The sequence below is a fragment of the Protopterus annectens genome, chromosome 4.part0 (assembly GCF_019279795.1).
Source record: "Protopterus annectens isolate FY-2018-M chromosome 4.part0, PAN1.0, whole genome shotgun sequence".
NCBI classification, from domain to species: Eukaryota; Metazoa; Chordata; order Ceratodontiformes; family Protopteridae; genus Protopterus; species Protopterus annectens.
Window position 1 is genome coordinate 401,544,864 of NC_056733.1, and position 15,631 is coordinate 401,560,494.

Below are 15,631 nucleotides of genomic sequence, written 5' to 3' on the forward strand. Positions count from 1 at the left end.
ACTGCACTACAAACCTTTGCAAGGAAATATAAAGATACAGAAACCACAGATTTTATGAGGAACAGAACAAATATAAGGCAAAAATCTGCATTTTTTTACAAATAGTGGTGGGTAGGGAATTCAGGTCCTTGCCACCTGCATCCAAGGTACAGGGTTCAAGCCTGAGTATTTCTACCAACCACTATGTGTTAACAAGGGCATTTCACACACACACCTGTAAATGGGCCTGGAAGCAGTAAACCAGGTCCAACTCCATTGTCTCGAAGCAGCAAACCTGCGCTCGACCTAACGCTTCCCTGCAAGGGCTTTGCACTCAACTTATCTCACTCCTGATTGGTCCTGCCTGCAGCTCAAGCAGTCCGGAGCTCCTCTCTTCTGTGCGGCCATCTACTGCACAGCATCTTGGGCATCTGTGGGGCAGAAAATACCTTCTCTGCATCTGGACTGCTGACTCGAGCAGTCAGAGTTCACAAGGATTCCTGGGCATCTGCAGGGCAGTCTGAGTGTGTCCGCGCATGCGCAGCAGTTCCAGTACTCGTTAAAAAAGAATTTTTTTTTTTAAAGTTTATGTTTCACGGTATGTATTTCATTTATTTCTAGGTGGGAGGGCTGCAGTCCTGCAGACCAGTAGCACAAGCCGCCCCTGTATCTTTATTTATGAGGTCCATAATGATACATTTCATGGCCTTACAGATGAGCCTGGTCAGGCTTATGGTTCTCTAATTCCTTGGGTCTGTTGCTAGGTCACCATTGTGGAGGGGAATAACTGTTGCTGTTCTCGGTTCTGCAGGAACAGAGCCTGTGGATAGGCTATGATTGAAAAAGGTACTTAGTGGTGATGATAGTTCATGTTTTAGGCTGTTTAGAAGACAGTCTGGGAGGTCATCTGGTCCCATAGAGACTGTGTTTTTTGCCTTAGACAAGGCTTTGAGGACCTGCTCTTCAGATATGTAGGGTGGAGGGATGCTTGGGGGAAGGTTTGTTGTAAGTTAGGAGGGGATAAGGGAGTGAAATATTCACCAAAGCTATCTGCTAGCAGGATTGCTATCTCTGTGGGGTCAGTGTGTGTGATACCATTGGCCACTAGTTCTGTTATGTATGTATAGCTGTAAAAGGCCTTATGTTTACCTTTGTCTGTATTCCTAAGTTTCTCTCAAAGGAACCGTTAGAGGATTTGACAAGTTGTCTTATTTGCCTGTTGAGGCTGAGGAGGGTGCTTTTCCATTGTTAGGGCCTTGCCTTTGTTTTCTTGGACAGCAACATTTTGCATTTATTGTAAAGTTTGTTGATGCTGGAAGTTCACCATGCCAGCTTGTTTTTACTTGGGGCTCAGGCTTTTATTCTTTCTGGTACAGCCAAGTTTATACACTTATGCAAGTGACTGCACTGGGCTTTAGTTTAAGCTTCAGTGTAGTTACCACTTTCAGCTTGGGGTGGAGCTTGGAATGCATTTATGCCTTCACCTAGGAGGGTACAGTTTGCCTTGGTGAAGTTTTTTAGTCTGATTTCACCCTTTGTGAGTTCTAGTGTTAGTGCTAGCTCAAAGGTGACTGATTTGTGGTCAGTTTTACCTAATGATGGTCTGACAGTTGCAGCAGTGCATCTGTTTGACATGTTGATGAGGACCAGATCGAGAATATTTGTTCTTCTTGTTGAGGTATGAACAATTTGTTTCAGGCCATTTAAATTAACAAAGTCAAGGAACTTTTGTACTAGCGAGTTGGGGCTAGTGTAAGTTTCCCAGATGATGGTCGGACAATTGAAATCCCCCATAATCAGTGTGCTCTGTAAAATTTGGATAGTTTCCAGTTTGGTCAAGTAGGCTTTGTGGGCTTATTGGCCCATACATGGGAGCATCTATAACTGGCTATGACTTGAATGGGGGTCTTACCCACCATAACCGGGACCTGGAGTAATTCCATGCAGTTGTCCAGTTTAACTAGATGGTAGGTGAATTTATCTCTAATATAGATTGAAACACCACCTCCTTTGGTTTTCACATGTTAATTTTGCAGTCTAAACGTGAGGTAGGTACTGTAGCCTTGCAAGGTCGGAGTAGTCTCTGAGATCTTGAATGAGGTTTCTGTGACTACACAGACATCTACATCTTCTAGTGACATAAGTGCTTTCAGTGAGTGCAGTTTTTGGTTTAAGCTCTTAACATTTAGAAACATGACCCTTATTTTGCTCTGATTGGTTAATTTCACATCAGTAGTGTTGTTTTCAAGACCTTGCCTAAAAAAGGCACTATGGATGAGGCAAAAGCCTTTGCTAGCTGCCAAAAGCCTAGAGGTGCCATGTGCAAACTGTCTCTTGGAAAGCAGTGAGACTTGTCGACCATGGATTCTCAGGCTGATAGGAACTGGATCCCCTTTGAATGACACCAAAAACTGAACCAATTATTGAAATCGATCATTTTTTGTTTATGCAGTGACATCATTTTAGATGAGGGTAATATGCTGGTCAAGGCAAGGGCCATACCTGCCTGGGACACATACTCAGAGAGCTCAACCATGTTTCTCATCATATAGCCCAGTGAGGTACATCTCAGGTCATTCACAACAACATGAACTATGAGAGAGTCATAACGGTACTTGTTGCTGAGAGACCTGAGTGTATGTGTGATCTGATGAAACTTGGCACTGAACAGGCAGCTGATTGTGACTTTCTCTTTGTCCACCCTGGTGAGTAGGACATCTCTGTGTGTCACTATTGACTCTCCAATGATAAGAACATTTGTTTTTTGAGTGTTACTCCTTACGGGCTTGGTAGATGAGACACTGGGGTTGCTATGTGTCATGAGTGCTGTGGGGACTGTGTTAGTTGTAGCAGTCTTGTGTTTAGAAGGTCTCTGGTGTTTCAGTAAGTTTTTTGAGAGAACCTCTGCGTATGTGGATTTATAAGTTTCATGCTTACTGTGTGTGTGAGGAGTAGTAGTATGTGTATGAGTAGTGGTACTATCTGCATACGTAATGGTGGGTGAGTTGGCAACTTTCTCTGTGTTACTGTTTTGAGTGAGAGTGAGCATGGATTCTAGATTCTTGGTGTAAATACATCTCTCTCACTCTTACTAGAGTGTGTTATTAGTAGAGGGTTGTCTGTGTACATGATTCATTGCTACACTGCCTCAAGAGATCCAAGTCAACAAGGCTGGCAGAAGAAACAAGGGTGGTCCAACTGTCCATAATGCTAGATTGAAAATTGTCACTATGTGTGGCTTTCAGAATCAATCATGGAGGAGCTCAGTGGATGGATATTTCTGCCTGGGATTTAGGGAAAATTTGTTGAATTTAACTGTCTCAGTGTATGATTGCATTACAGTGTGAGGTGCTACGCAACATGCAAGCAAGCAGAAACCTGATCAAATGCAGGGCCTAAATACTAGAAGCTAAAAACTTAAAAAAAAAAACACTTTATAAAGATTCCAAAGGACCAATGAGGATGCTTATTCCAAGCCCTAGGCTGGCCTCCCTTTACCAGACAGGTTCCAGTCAGCAAAATTCTCTCACAATAGTGCTGATAGGCCCCTTCCAATCCAAGATGGCCTGGAAAACTTGTTGAGAACAAACAAACCATTACAAACAGTTCCAGAAGCAGCTTGCCTGTATCTGGACTATGCTACAGCTACTAGCTACCCTAGTTTCAGTGGGAAACACTAGAGAATGTTTAACCCAGTAGAAAAATAGCAGTGAGACACTAAAAAATGTTTAAAACAGCAGAAAATCAGAAACGATGCTCTAAAGAATATTTTAAACAGTTAATGGATCAGTTATTTAAACAGTGCTTGGTGGGAAAACCAGAACAAGAAGACCATATATAGTTTTAAAACAATGAAAAATGCCAGTAAATACTTAACAAACAGTGAAAATAACAAAAAAGCTTTATAAACAGTGAAAACAGCAATACAATTATATTTAATAGGCACACTAAAGCAGACAATTGCAATATAACAGTGTAGTTTAGTACACAGTAAATAAATACAGTATCAAAGTAGGTTACAGGCAATAACAAAGTGCAGTAAATAGCATAAATAAGCAAAAAGACAGGCAACTTATGTTTTTTTTTGCTTACTCAGAAGCCTCTAGTTGTCTGGTATCTCAGCTCAGAGCTGTGGCTGGTAGCCCACCTCAGTTCAGCTCAGTGCAAACAAGCAGAAACCTGCTCAAATGCAGGGCCTAAATATAAGCTAAAACCTGAAAAAAAAAATTTAAAAAGACAAAAGGACCAATGAGGATGCTTATTCCAAGCCCTAGACTGGGCTCCCTTTACCAGACAGGTCCCATTCAGCACAATTCTCTCACAAAAGTGTACATAGGCCCCTTCCAATCCAAGATGGCATAGAAAACCTGCTCAGAACAAAGAAACCACTACAAACAGTTCCAGAAGCAGCAAGCCTGTATCTGGACAATGCTGCAGCCACTAAACCAGAACAAGCAGAACAGATAGCTTTAAAACAGTAAAAAATACCAGTAAATTCTTAAACAATGAAATGACAAAAAGCATCTTTGTAAACTGTGAGGACAGCAATAAATTTTGATTTAACAGGCACAGTAAAGCAGACAGTTGCAGTACAACACTGTAGTTTAGAACACCGTAAATACAGTATAAAAGTAGGCAGTAGGCAACAGAAACATACAGTAAATAGTATAAATTAGCAAAAGGCAGGCAACTTATGTTTTTTTGGAAGCCCAAAAGCCTCTAGTCATCTGGTATCTCAGCTCAGAGTTGTGGCTGGAAGGCCACCTTACTTAAGCTTGGTACAAACAAGCAGAAGCCTGCTCAAATGCAGGGCCTAAATACCAGAAGCTAGAAACTTGAAAAAAAAAAAAAACTTAAAAGGATTCAAAAGAACCAATGAGAATTCTTATTCCAAGCCCAGACTGGCCTCCCTTTATCAGACAGGTCCCAATCAGCAGAATTCTCTCACAAAAGTGCAGATAGGCCCCTTCCATCCAAGAAGGCCCAGAAAATGTGCTCAGAACAAGCAAACCACTACAAACAGTTCCAGAAGCAGCAAGCCTGTATCTGGACTATGCTACAGCTACCATCTATCCTAGTTTCAGCAGAGAAGCACTAGAGGATTCATAACACAGCAGAAAAATAGCAATGAGACACTAAAAAAATGTTTAAAACAGCAGAAAATCAGCAAGGAGGCTCTGAGGAATCTTTTAAACAGTTAACAGATCAGTTATTTAAACACTGTTTGGCAGAGAAACCAGATTACGCAGAAAAGATACCTTTAAAACAGTGAAAAATGCCAGTAAGTTCTTAACTTCTTCTTCTCCTTAACAGACAGTGAAAATAACAAAAAGAGCTTTGTAAACAGTAAAAACAGCAAAAAAATTTGATTTAACAAACACAGTAAAGCAAACAATTGCAGAACAACAGTGTAGTTGAGTACACAGTAAATACAGTATAAAAGTAGGTGGCAGGCAATAAAAAAGTGCAGTAAATAGTATAAATTAGCAGAAAAACAGGCAACTTATGTTTTTTTGAAAGCTCAGAAGCCTCTAGTCATCTGGTATCTCTGCTCAGAGTTGTGGCTAGAACTCCACCTCAGTTCAGCTCAGTACAAACAAGCAGAAGCCTGCTCAAATGCAGGCCTAAGTACCAGAAGCTAAAAACTTGAAAAAAAAAAAAAACTTTAAAAACATTCAAAAGAACCAATAAGGGATATTTCCAAAATGTCCTAGATCTGCTCCAAGGCCTCTTCCAAGTGGATCATGTCTGGTACACCTGCCATAAATCCAAAGAAACAAGAACAAAACGTAGGAAAACCAGGGAGGATACAAAATACAAAACAGTAGTAAAAAAATCCAAGGCCTGGAAATGTTGAGGTAAAATGTGTTTATTCCAAAAAGGAAAAAAATCACAAAGCTTTTGGGATCAACTTTCATCAGTGTGCAAAAAAGAGATCAAATGCCTTCATTTAAATACCAAATTCAAGCCATAAAACTAATCACATGACACAGTTATATTAAGCATTTCAGTTTAAAGACACATTTACAGGTAAAATTTTGCTGGAAAAAAAAAATTAAGTAACACATTAAACTAAGGCCCATCCACACAATGTTATTTCAAGGCTAACTGTCTTCTTTTTAAAATAGGTTTGATGCTTACTGCTGCATTTAATCCTGGAAAACAATTAGCTTCTAAAAGTGTGATCCATGAATATTCACATACTTCTAACTCATTATTTTCTTCAGCAACATTTTACCTGTAAATGTGTCTTAAACTGAATTGCTTAATACAACTGTGTCATGTGATTAGATTTGTGGCTTGAATTTACTATTTAAATGAAGGCATTTGATCTCTTGTTTGCACACTGATGAAGGGTTGATCCTGAAAGCTTAGTGATTTTTTTTCCTGTTTGTAATAAACGTTGCATTTTACCACAACATTTCCAGGCCTTGAATTTTTTTTACTACTGGTATACCTGCCATGACAGGCCCAAGAAAACATCCTCAGCTGGTTCCAAATAAAAGCTCAACTGACTCATCTTAAGCCAGAAAAGTATTACTTGTACAGCGAGATCTTTCCAGACTCATCTTCATTTTATCATGGACAAACTCTTGACTACCATACAAATAAGCCTTATTTCTGCCATTATATACTCAAATCAGTTCATTCAGACACTGTTCAAAGCTCCATTGATGAGTATGGATATACAGCCTATGTTATAAACTGAGATCTTCATTCTAAATCTCAGTTATCTCTTTACCATAGTCCCATACAAGATCTGTAGTATAGCCATTATCACACCCATCCAAAAGACAGGTTCTTAATTATTTCTACCTTGTCTTGTGAAAAAGATCCGAAAATACTTAATTTCCTCCAGCTGAGGTATTTGCTGTCATCACTTGCAGGAAGATATTAATTTCTTCTGTAAGAAAACATTCACCTCTGATTTGTAGGTGCTGCTTATGTCACAGCAGCTTCACATTAGTAACACCAACACGTCTGGAGATTTCTCTCACTAGAGTCTAGGAGGAAACATTATCGTAAATTAAAAAATGCAGCTTTCACAGCATTGAAATGGATACCCCCCCCAGGCCTCTGTTACACATTGCTATCCTGTTCATGAAAATCAGAAATAGGAAGCTAAGTCATGTTGACACATTAATTGGTTTCAATTTAAAGCTAAGAATGTGGACACATTTCTTATTCCTCAATAAAAGGACTAAATGGCACAAAGTCATGGCAGTGGGTCTGTATACTGTTGTATGACATCTCACAAAGAATCCAAGTTTGCTGGTTATATGACTTTTACAGGTCAATAAACAGATGAATACAGTACTGCCAAAATCAAATGACCCTTCAATATCTGCGTAACATCAAAGAGTTGATCTACTGTTTTACAGCTCCTTCTTAATCAGGTGCTTGACTGTCTTTCCAGAAACTTAAAGCTTTCCTGTCTATACAGACTTCACACACCGATTTTATCATAAATGAATTGTAAAATAAATGGGGTGACCTCATCTAGAAGAATCCCCGCAGTCCCCATCTGCTGCTTCTACAATCATCTCCATACAAGGTGGCACATCCACGAACTTTGGAAAGTTGTCAAAGTGTCCCTTTGACCTCAAGGCAGTGTCTCTTTCCAAGTCAGCATTCCTCTTTGCCAAAAACAGCCTGGAGAACATTTCATATTCTGTTCTAAGTCATCAGAAGGTCTGGGAAAAGTCATTCCCCAAACTCCCACTATGTTCCAACCATTCCAGCATCTTATCTTCAAAAAAAAAGTCACAGCTGTTATATTAGTGACTTGTTGGTTAAATGTAGTGACCCCCTCTGCCAGCAGAGAAAGTAAGCTGTTTCTTTTGTGTGCAAGAAAGTATAAAATTAAAAAATGTATGGCTTCTCACTTACTGCTTATAGCATAGCTTTCACTACCTGCAAAACATTAATAAGTGAGAACTTTACATTTTGCACAGTGCAGGACATCTGTTGCTGTTTGTATATATTGCATAGAACAGTTCAGCATTATTACCATCATTACTACTGTTTGTATATATTGCATAGAACAGTTCAGCATTATTACCATCATTACTGTTTGTATATATTGCATAGAACAGTTCAGCATTATTACCATCATTATTACTGTTAGTATATATTGCATAGAACAGTTCAGCATTATTACCATCATTACTACTGTTTGTATATATTGCATAGAACAGTTTAGCATTATTACTGTTTGTATATATTGCATAGAACAGTTCAGCATTATTACCATCATTATTACTGCTTGTATATATTGCATAGAACAGTTCAGCATTATTACCATCATCAATGGTCATTTCTTGCTACATTACCTGTTTGGAAGTATACAGTAACTCAGATGCTGATGCCTTAGCTATGATTGCTTTGTTTTCTCCTGCACTCATCTGTAGTGAGAGGGACAAGTCAGCAACCAGCTGGATTCCAAGGTCCGTAATGGTAACCCTTTCATCAACTACTGTTATTGTCTTCTCAGCGAGGATAGAATAAGAAAGTGGCGAAAGTACCTTAAAAAAATAATTGTATTTTATATATAAACTGAAGTTGTTTCATCAGTTCTTAGTTACTTAGTTTTTGTCACATATTAAATAAAACACAGCAGTACTCAATGCAGTTTTTGCTTTAAGCATTCACATTTGCATTACATTGCTGATATTCTTGGCAGTTTATTTATAGATGGATCTTATTGGTACTTACTGTAGAAGTTTGCAAAATGCCTTTTACAGCAAGGCTTTCTCAGAGTTTTAGGCTGATGTGCCTATTTCTGAACAAACTAAATGTCTCACTCACCGTTAAACAAATGTCATTTGCAGTATTGATCTGATTATCATCGAATTACAATGACCGTAGATTTTGGGTTTTGAAATTCATATTCTGTATAACAGATTCAGTCAAGTAGCATGAATCCATTATGAAGGTAACACAGAGTGTAAATCTAAACGTTTACCATATATTAACCTTCCACCTTAAAACCAGAGAGAAAATTTACTATCTAAAAGAGCTTGCACACCTTAATTCAGATAAAGGAGAACTCCTTCAACCATCTGCTCTTCATCGAAGATAAATGCTTTCCCAACATCTACTAGACTCCTAAGCCCTACAAACAAGATGTGGTTATCAATGGAGCTTAAAGCTCTTTAAAAACTTAGGGGCAGTGTCTGGAAACAAAGGAAAATGAACCCATAAATATAAAACTGTAATCAGTATATCTTCTTAAGAAACCTAGCCAAAAAGGCCACCGGATGCCAGAAAATAAACTCTCTAGCCTCAAGTCATATCTCTATAAAATATAAGCAGGAAAAAAGTGTCATCTAGTCAGTAACATAACAGCCCACATTCCTCCAAAAGATCCAGTATAAAGAGACTGTCAGAACACACATACAGGCCCAAAGTTAAACCACTCCAATGACTTCATTAGTTACTCAGCACACTGATATTTCAAGGCAATCACACAAAGGTTCCTACCCTTGGTTTATTTTTTATATGTAAGGAGCACATCCTTCTCTCATTAAAACAGCTCTACACCGTATCTATTACGAAGAAGATATGGATATTTACAGATCCAGACCTACGTCCTCTAGCAGAAAAGGCAAACTGAAGTAGGAACTCTCTAATCACAGTACTAGGTAAATACCAACTAATTTCAATGTAAAGGGGGTAAAAATAAAGCTATGTTGTTTTGTACACTATAAAAGCTCTTTAAATGTTCCTCTAACTGGACCATTACACACAACTAAAGAGAAAATTTAGAAACAGTCCAATACTACTGATATCTTGGAATATGGATGGAGCCCTCAACTGAGTAGCCAACAACATATTTCAGGTGTAAAGTCAGAAGTTAATAAATTCGTGTTTTGGGCAGAAGATTTTCCACTTTGCTTTTTTACTTGTTAACCCTCCTATTCCTCCTTTTCTCTCTTCATTCTTCTCCTACCATCTCACCTTCATATGTTCTGTTTGTCATAAACCTCAAATTGGGAAGAATTTCCCACACCCACAACTGTCTCAGTGTAACACACTGACACAGTAGTAACATCTAAGAAGTGCTCCTTTATTTTATATCCAAGGAACATCAATAAATATATTAAATACATAATCTTTGCAACTGAAATAGTATGCGTATGAGTATTGTATATAGTTGGACATGTATTTGTTTTACATGCTTAAAACATGTGGGGGGTGCCGGGGGGCTTGCCCTCCTGCTTAAACCCGTTAGGGTACTTTATTCTTTTTTTTTTTTGCCTTTTTATAACGTCGATGTTTGAAGACATCAACCATATGTTGTTCGATGTTTTCAAATGTCGATCTTATAATATAGACCCCCCCCATTAAATAAATTTTGCATCCTAACCAAAAATTTAACTCTAACCCCTCTCCCACTAACTCATCATTTGAAACCACAATACAACTAAACTCTTATTTCATAGATAGTACACCAAACTAAGACAACACTATCACTACGAAAAGGCACAGAAAGATGAAAAATAGCTTTAGCATAATATACTCTTTATTATCTACTTTCATAAAAACAACTTCTTCAGAAAATACATGAATTTAAAATCCAAAGCATTGAGTACTATACCCAATTACAGCACATCCAATCAGGATATACATTCAGTTATGCTATAACAAGATGTTTTAACAATTTAAATGCCCTTTACTTTTCGATCTTTTAAAAAAAACACTTTTTATTTATTGCTTCATTTAAACCAGGGAAACAGTCGGCTTTTAACTTAATTTGCTACTCTGTATCTACTTTTTCAACCTCCAAAGCAGAAACGCAAGCAACCTCCATATCCCAACACAACCCAAATGACACATAGCCCACAAACTCAGTGTGCCATTCAACCACAGCCAATAAGGCAAAATAACGTACCCAACACACTAGTCATAGGTGACTCTATAGTCAGGCACACTGATGTCCCACTCACCAGGCTTAACAAGGAGAAGGTTACTGTCAGCTGCCTGATCTGCCACATAACCCACGCACTCAGGTCACTCCGCAACAAGTACAAATATGACTCTGTCATTGTGCATGTTGGTGTGAATGACCTGTGAAGTACCCCCCTGGACTACATGAAAAGAGACATGGAAGAGCTCTCCGATCTTGTAGCCCAGGCAGGTATGACCCTAGCCCTGAGCAGCATTCTGCCATTGCCCAGAATAATACCGCAGTACAAGGACAAAATGATTGACTTCAACAATTGACTAAGCTTCTGGTGTCATTCTAAGGGGATCCAGTATCTGTCTTCTTGGGATGACATGGTCGACAGACCACGATGCTTTGCCACAGATGGCCTGCACCTGTCACCCCTGGGATTCCGGATACTGGCTAAGGCTCTTGCTGCCCCTATAGTGCCTTTTTTAGGTAAGGTTGAAATAACAAATTCACCACCATAACAGGAACAGGCAAGCAAACACTGAGGGCAATGCTGCTCAATGCTAGAAGTCTATATCTCAAAATGCACTCACTCGAGGCACTCCTTAAAATGGAGAACATCGATATCTGTGCAGTGACTGAGACCTGGTTCAAGGCTTCAGAGAGCACCCCTGCACTACCAGGCTATAACTCATACCACACTTTTCAGCCATGTAACCTGGACCGAAACACCAAAGGCGGAGGTGTGTCCATATTCATTAAGGATACCCACACCTCCAGGCTAGTTGCTCAACATAATGCATCCGAGATTATCCAAGTGCAACTAACTCTGGGAAAAACTGCATTCCAAATTGTAGCTTGCTACAGATACACCACCATGCCCCAGGATTCCCACTCCTCTTTTCTTGATGTACTGGAAAATATTAGGGTTCAACCAAACACCCTAATAATGGGCGACTTCAACTACCCCACCATTAACTGGGAAAACTACTCGTGTACCAACTCCTTAGCTCAACGCTTTCTGGAATTCATAAACTCCAATGCCCTGAATCAGCTTATCCACACCCCCACCAGGGGCAACAATATCCTAGACCTAGTCATTACCAACATGAGTGACTGGTGCTCCACACCTGAAGTCAACTCCTCGTTGGTCCGATCCGACCATAAGCTAATCACCCTTGATATCCACATCCCACCCGACCATCCATTAAGGAAACCACAGTAAAAAATTTCTCCAAAGCCAACTTCATGCTTCTTAAGACAGAAGTGGTGAACTTCATGACACCAGTGCAGATGGACAATACCTGAATCCTACACAAATGCACTCTATAAGCATTTACACAAGTGCATGGATCGTGCTATCCCAAACAGAACCAAGACACTATCCTCCAAAAAAAGGAAGCCAATCTGGTGGTCCCCTGCCATAAACAAACTGTACAACAGAAAGAAGAAACTGTTGCAAAAGAGAGTAAAATCCCATGAGTGGAGGAGCCCCCTGGACAGCTCAGTAAGAAGCTGAGATCCCTTATAAGATCCTCCAAAGCTAGCTATGAAAACAAAATCACCACTAATTCCAAGGACAACCACAAAGCATTCTATAGCTATGTCAAGAATCTCGATGGCAACACCCAGATCTGCACTGAGTTACAGTACAAAGGCACGAAAATTACAGAACCAACTAATATTGCCAACATCCTGGCAGATAGGTTCAGTGCTAACATTACCCCCGTCTCACCCCCTAAAGGGCCCATATCTATACAGGAAGAATGCAGAGTCCCTGTAATTACAACTACGCAGGTAAAAGCTGCACTCTCTAAAGCCAAAAACACAGCATCCATGGGACCGAACAACATCCCAGGCTGTGTTTTACACGAACTTCAGAACGAACTGGCTCCCCACTTAAGCATCAGTTCAATAATAGGCTCACATCAGGCTTTGTGCACACTGAATGGCACACAGCAACAGTTATCCCACTCCACAAAGGGGTACCCACCACTGATCCCGGGAACTATCGACCTATTAGCCTAACAAGTCTGGTCTGCAAGGCCATGGAACGTATCATCATGGAACTCATAAACAAAGACATTGGTAACCTCCAAACTCTGGATCCCACCCAGTTCGGGTTTGTGAAAGGCAGATCATGCCTCCTGAACCTGATCGAATTCTTTGAGGCAGTCACCAAAGCGAGGGTAAGGTGGTTCACACAGCCTATCTTGACCTCGCCAAGGCTTTCAACACCATCCCCCATTCTGGAATTATAGCTAAACTCACTAAACTAGGTATAAATCCCTACATCACAAGATGGGTTACCAACTGGCTCACTGACAGAACCCACACTGTAAAAGTTGCAGACTCCAAATCTGACCTCAAAGCAGTGACAAGTAGAGTACCACAGGGTTCCGTCCTGGGACCTCTCCTGTTTGGTATCTACTCCTCTGAAGTACAGGCTAACACAGAAGGCCTCGGGCTAATGAAGTTCGCAGATGACTGCAAACTAGGAGCCATAGTCAAGTCCCCAAATGATGTGGACATCCTACAGAAGGGCCTCGCTGGGACAGATGTCTGGTGTCAGAGCCATGGCCTCAAGCTCAATGCCAAAATGTACAGTGTCATCCCCTTTGGTAAAAACTCTGTACCCATGAGCTACCGCATAGGCAGCAAACTACTTAACACCGAATGTGTGATAAGAGACCTTGGGACCCAGGTGGACAGTAGTCTTTCCTTTGATAGTCACATCGCCACAGTAGTCAGGAAGACCTTCTACGTGGCACATCTCATCATAAAAGGGTTCTCATCCAGGAAAAAAGAGGTCATTGTTCCCCTCTACTCGACACTCATTAGACCCATTATAGAGTACAACGCCCCTTTTGGAATGTACCTCACAAGAAATCTGCAGCAGCTGGAAAGGCCACAGAAGTACCTCACAAAGAGGATTACTAGCCTCAAACAAATGCCCTACACTGACCGCCTCAAAAAACTCCAGCTTTACTCCGTAGCATATCGTCTACACCAAGGTGATCTCTGCCTAACATATAAAGCTATGTCAAACCTAGAGCTGTTGGACATGCTACACCTAAACAAATCCCAATCCCTCTGAGCTACATGCTCGAGGGACCTAAACCTTGTCACCACAATAAACAGGACATGCTGGAGCAATAGATTCCTGTCACAGAGACTTCCCATACTCTGGAACAGGCTACCCATCTATGTCAAGCAAAGTTTTTCATTAGCACTCCAAGAAAAATCTTGATGAGTGGATGGGAAATAGGAAATTCACCCCAGGGATCACTTCTGTGTCTCTGATTGACAGTGGCACAGGAAAATAACTTTCTTGGGTGGTGTAAGCCAGGGAACCTTGTTGGCTAGGCTTATGTAGGCTCTTGGGCCGATAGCCTAGTACCTTCCAATGAACCTATGGTTTCTATAATTCCCTCTCCTTGTATCTTCTAAAACCTGTTGTAAAATAGCAAATGTAAACATTTTATAGTTACTGCAAATGAGAATGTTTACACAACGCATTCTTGCTGTCTTTTATTTTAATGGAATAAACAAGTTCCTTTATTCTTTCTCTCCGACTCCTAGCTGTTATTCCCACATAGAAACTGTCACACCCTTAACACAACGTAATATATACCAGGCGTACTGAAGTGTAACTGTATCTTCCTGGGATTTATATAGTGTGTAAAATATGGTGTAATGTAACAAATGTGGCCTTTGTATATAAACCTACACACGGAACAACCATTCTCAGACTAAATACTAATGTTCCTATACAAGAGCCAGAAAGTACAGTTGCTCAGAATTTACTGACTATAACTGCACATTTTCAAGGGGAGTCACTCTAACAGCAAATCATAACATCAGCATTTACTCACCTTGTCTGCTGTCCCTTCTCAGACAGAATTATCATCAGTGTGCTCATATCCCAATTATGACCTTTCCTGTTGATCATCTCACAAGCCTTTCCTTGTTGGTGAATAAGCAAGTAATATATAGCCTGCCTTGTAATAAGCTACAAGATACTGCTGCCACAGGGAAATGTGATTGCAGAAAATAATTTTATTTTGTGTAATGCATTTATTATTCTAATAAAACTAAAAAAAATCTTCAGAAGCTACAAATAAAATAATCAGGAACCAGCAGTATAACTGCTGAGTGTTTTCATCTTTATATTCAGGACTTCATCAGAATGGCTCCGGGTTATTTTCATTTTTGGTTTCTGAAGTTTCTTAGTTTTGTTGTCTACACCCATCTATGTATCATTATTCTAGCAAAACAAAAATTAAGCTGCATAAATAATTTAAACAGTTATAGCTTTGTCAGTAGGGCGGATGGAGGGAAGCTTTACTGTTACATTGATTTCTACTGTTGTTATAATCCTTAAGTAGAACTCTAGTGTCTTCCTTAGGGAAGATCACTATAACAATAAATCATAACATTTGGATACCTATGAAAGGTGGACATTTGCCAAATCTGCTATAGCATAGCTATATAAAACACTATTCTACTTCTGAACTGTGCCTCTACATTATTAACATTTTGCAAGAGTGTAGAAACTAATTAATGTTGCAACTGCTAAAACATCTTATGCAGAAACAGTTCTGAAATATGGTACTCCTCTAATGGAATGTGTTCTTGTTTAGACTCACAGAGGTTTATAATACTTGGCAAAGCAAAAGGCAATATGGTTAGGCAGCCATTTAGACAGTCTACTTATGTTTGTAGACTACCTTTCAAATTCTTTCATGAAACAAA

The 15,631-nt window shown here is 39.7% G+C and overlaps 1 protein-coding gene across 1 annotated transcript in view; it reads right to left on the minus strand.

Annotated features, from left to right (window-relative positions):
* The window catches only part of LOC122799352 (transmembrane protein 132B-like), a 2,948,958-nt gene that overhangs the window by 26,626 nt on the left and 2,906,701 nt on the right, over positions 1-15,631 (minus strand). The window contains exon 8 of the mRNA XM_044068346.1: positions 8,313-8,504. Coding sequence (XP_043924281.1) covers positions 8,313-8,504 — 192 coding nt within the window. The remainder of the gene's footprint in view (positions 1-8,312; positions 8,505-15,631) is intronic.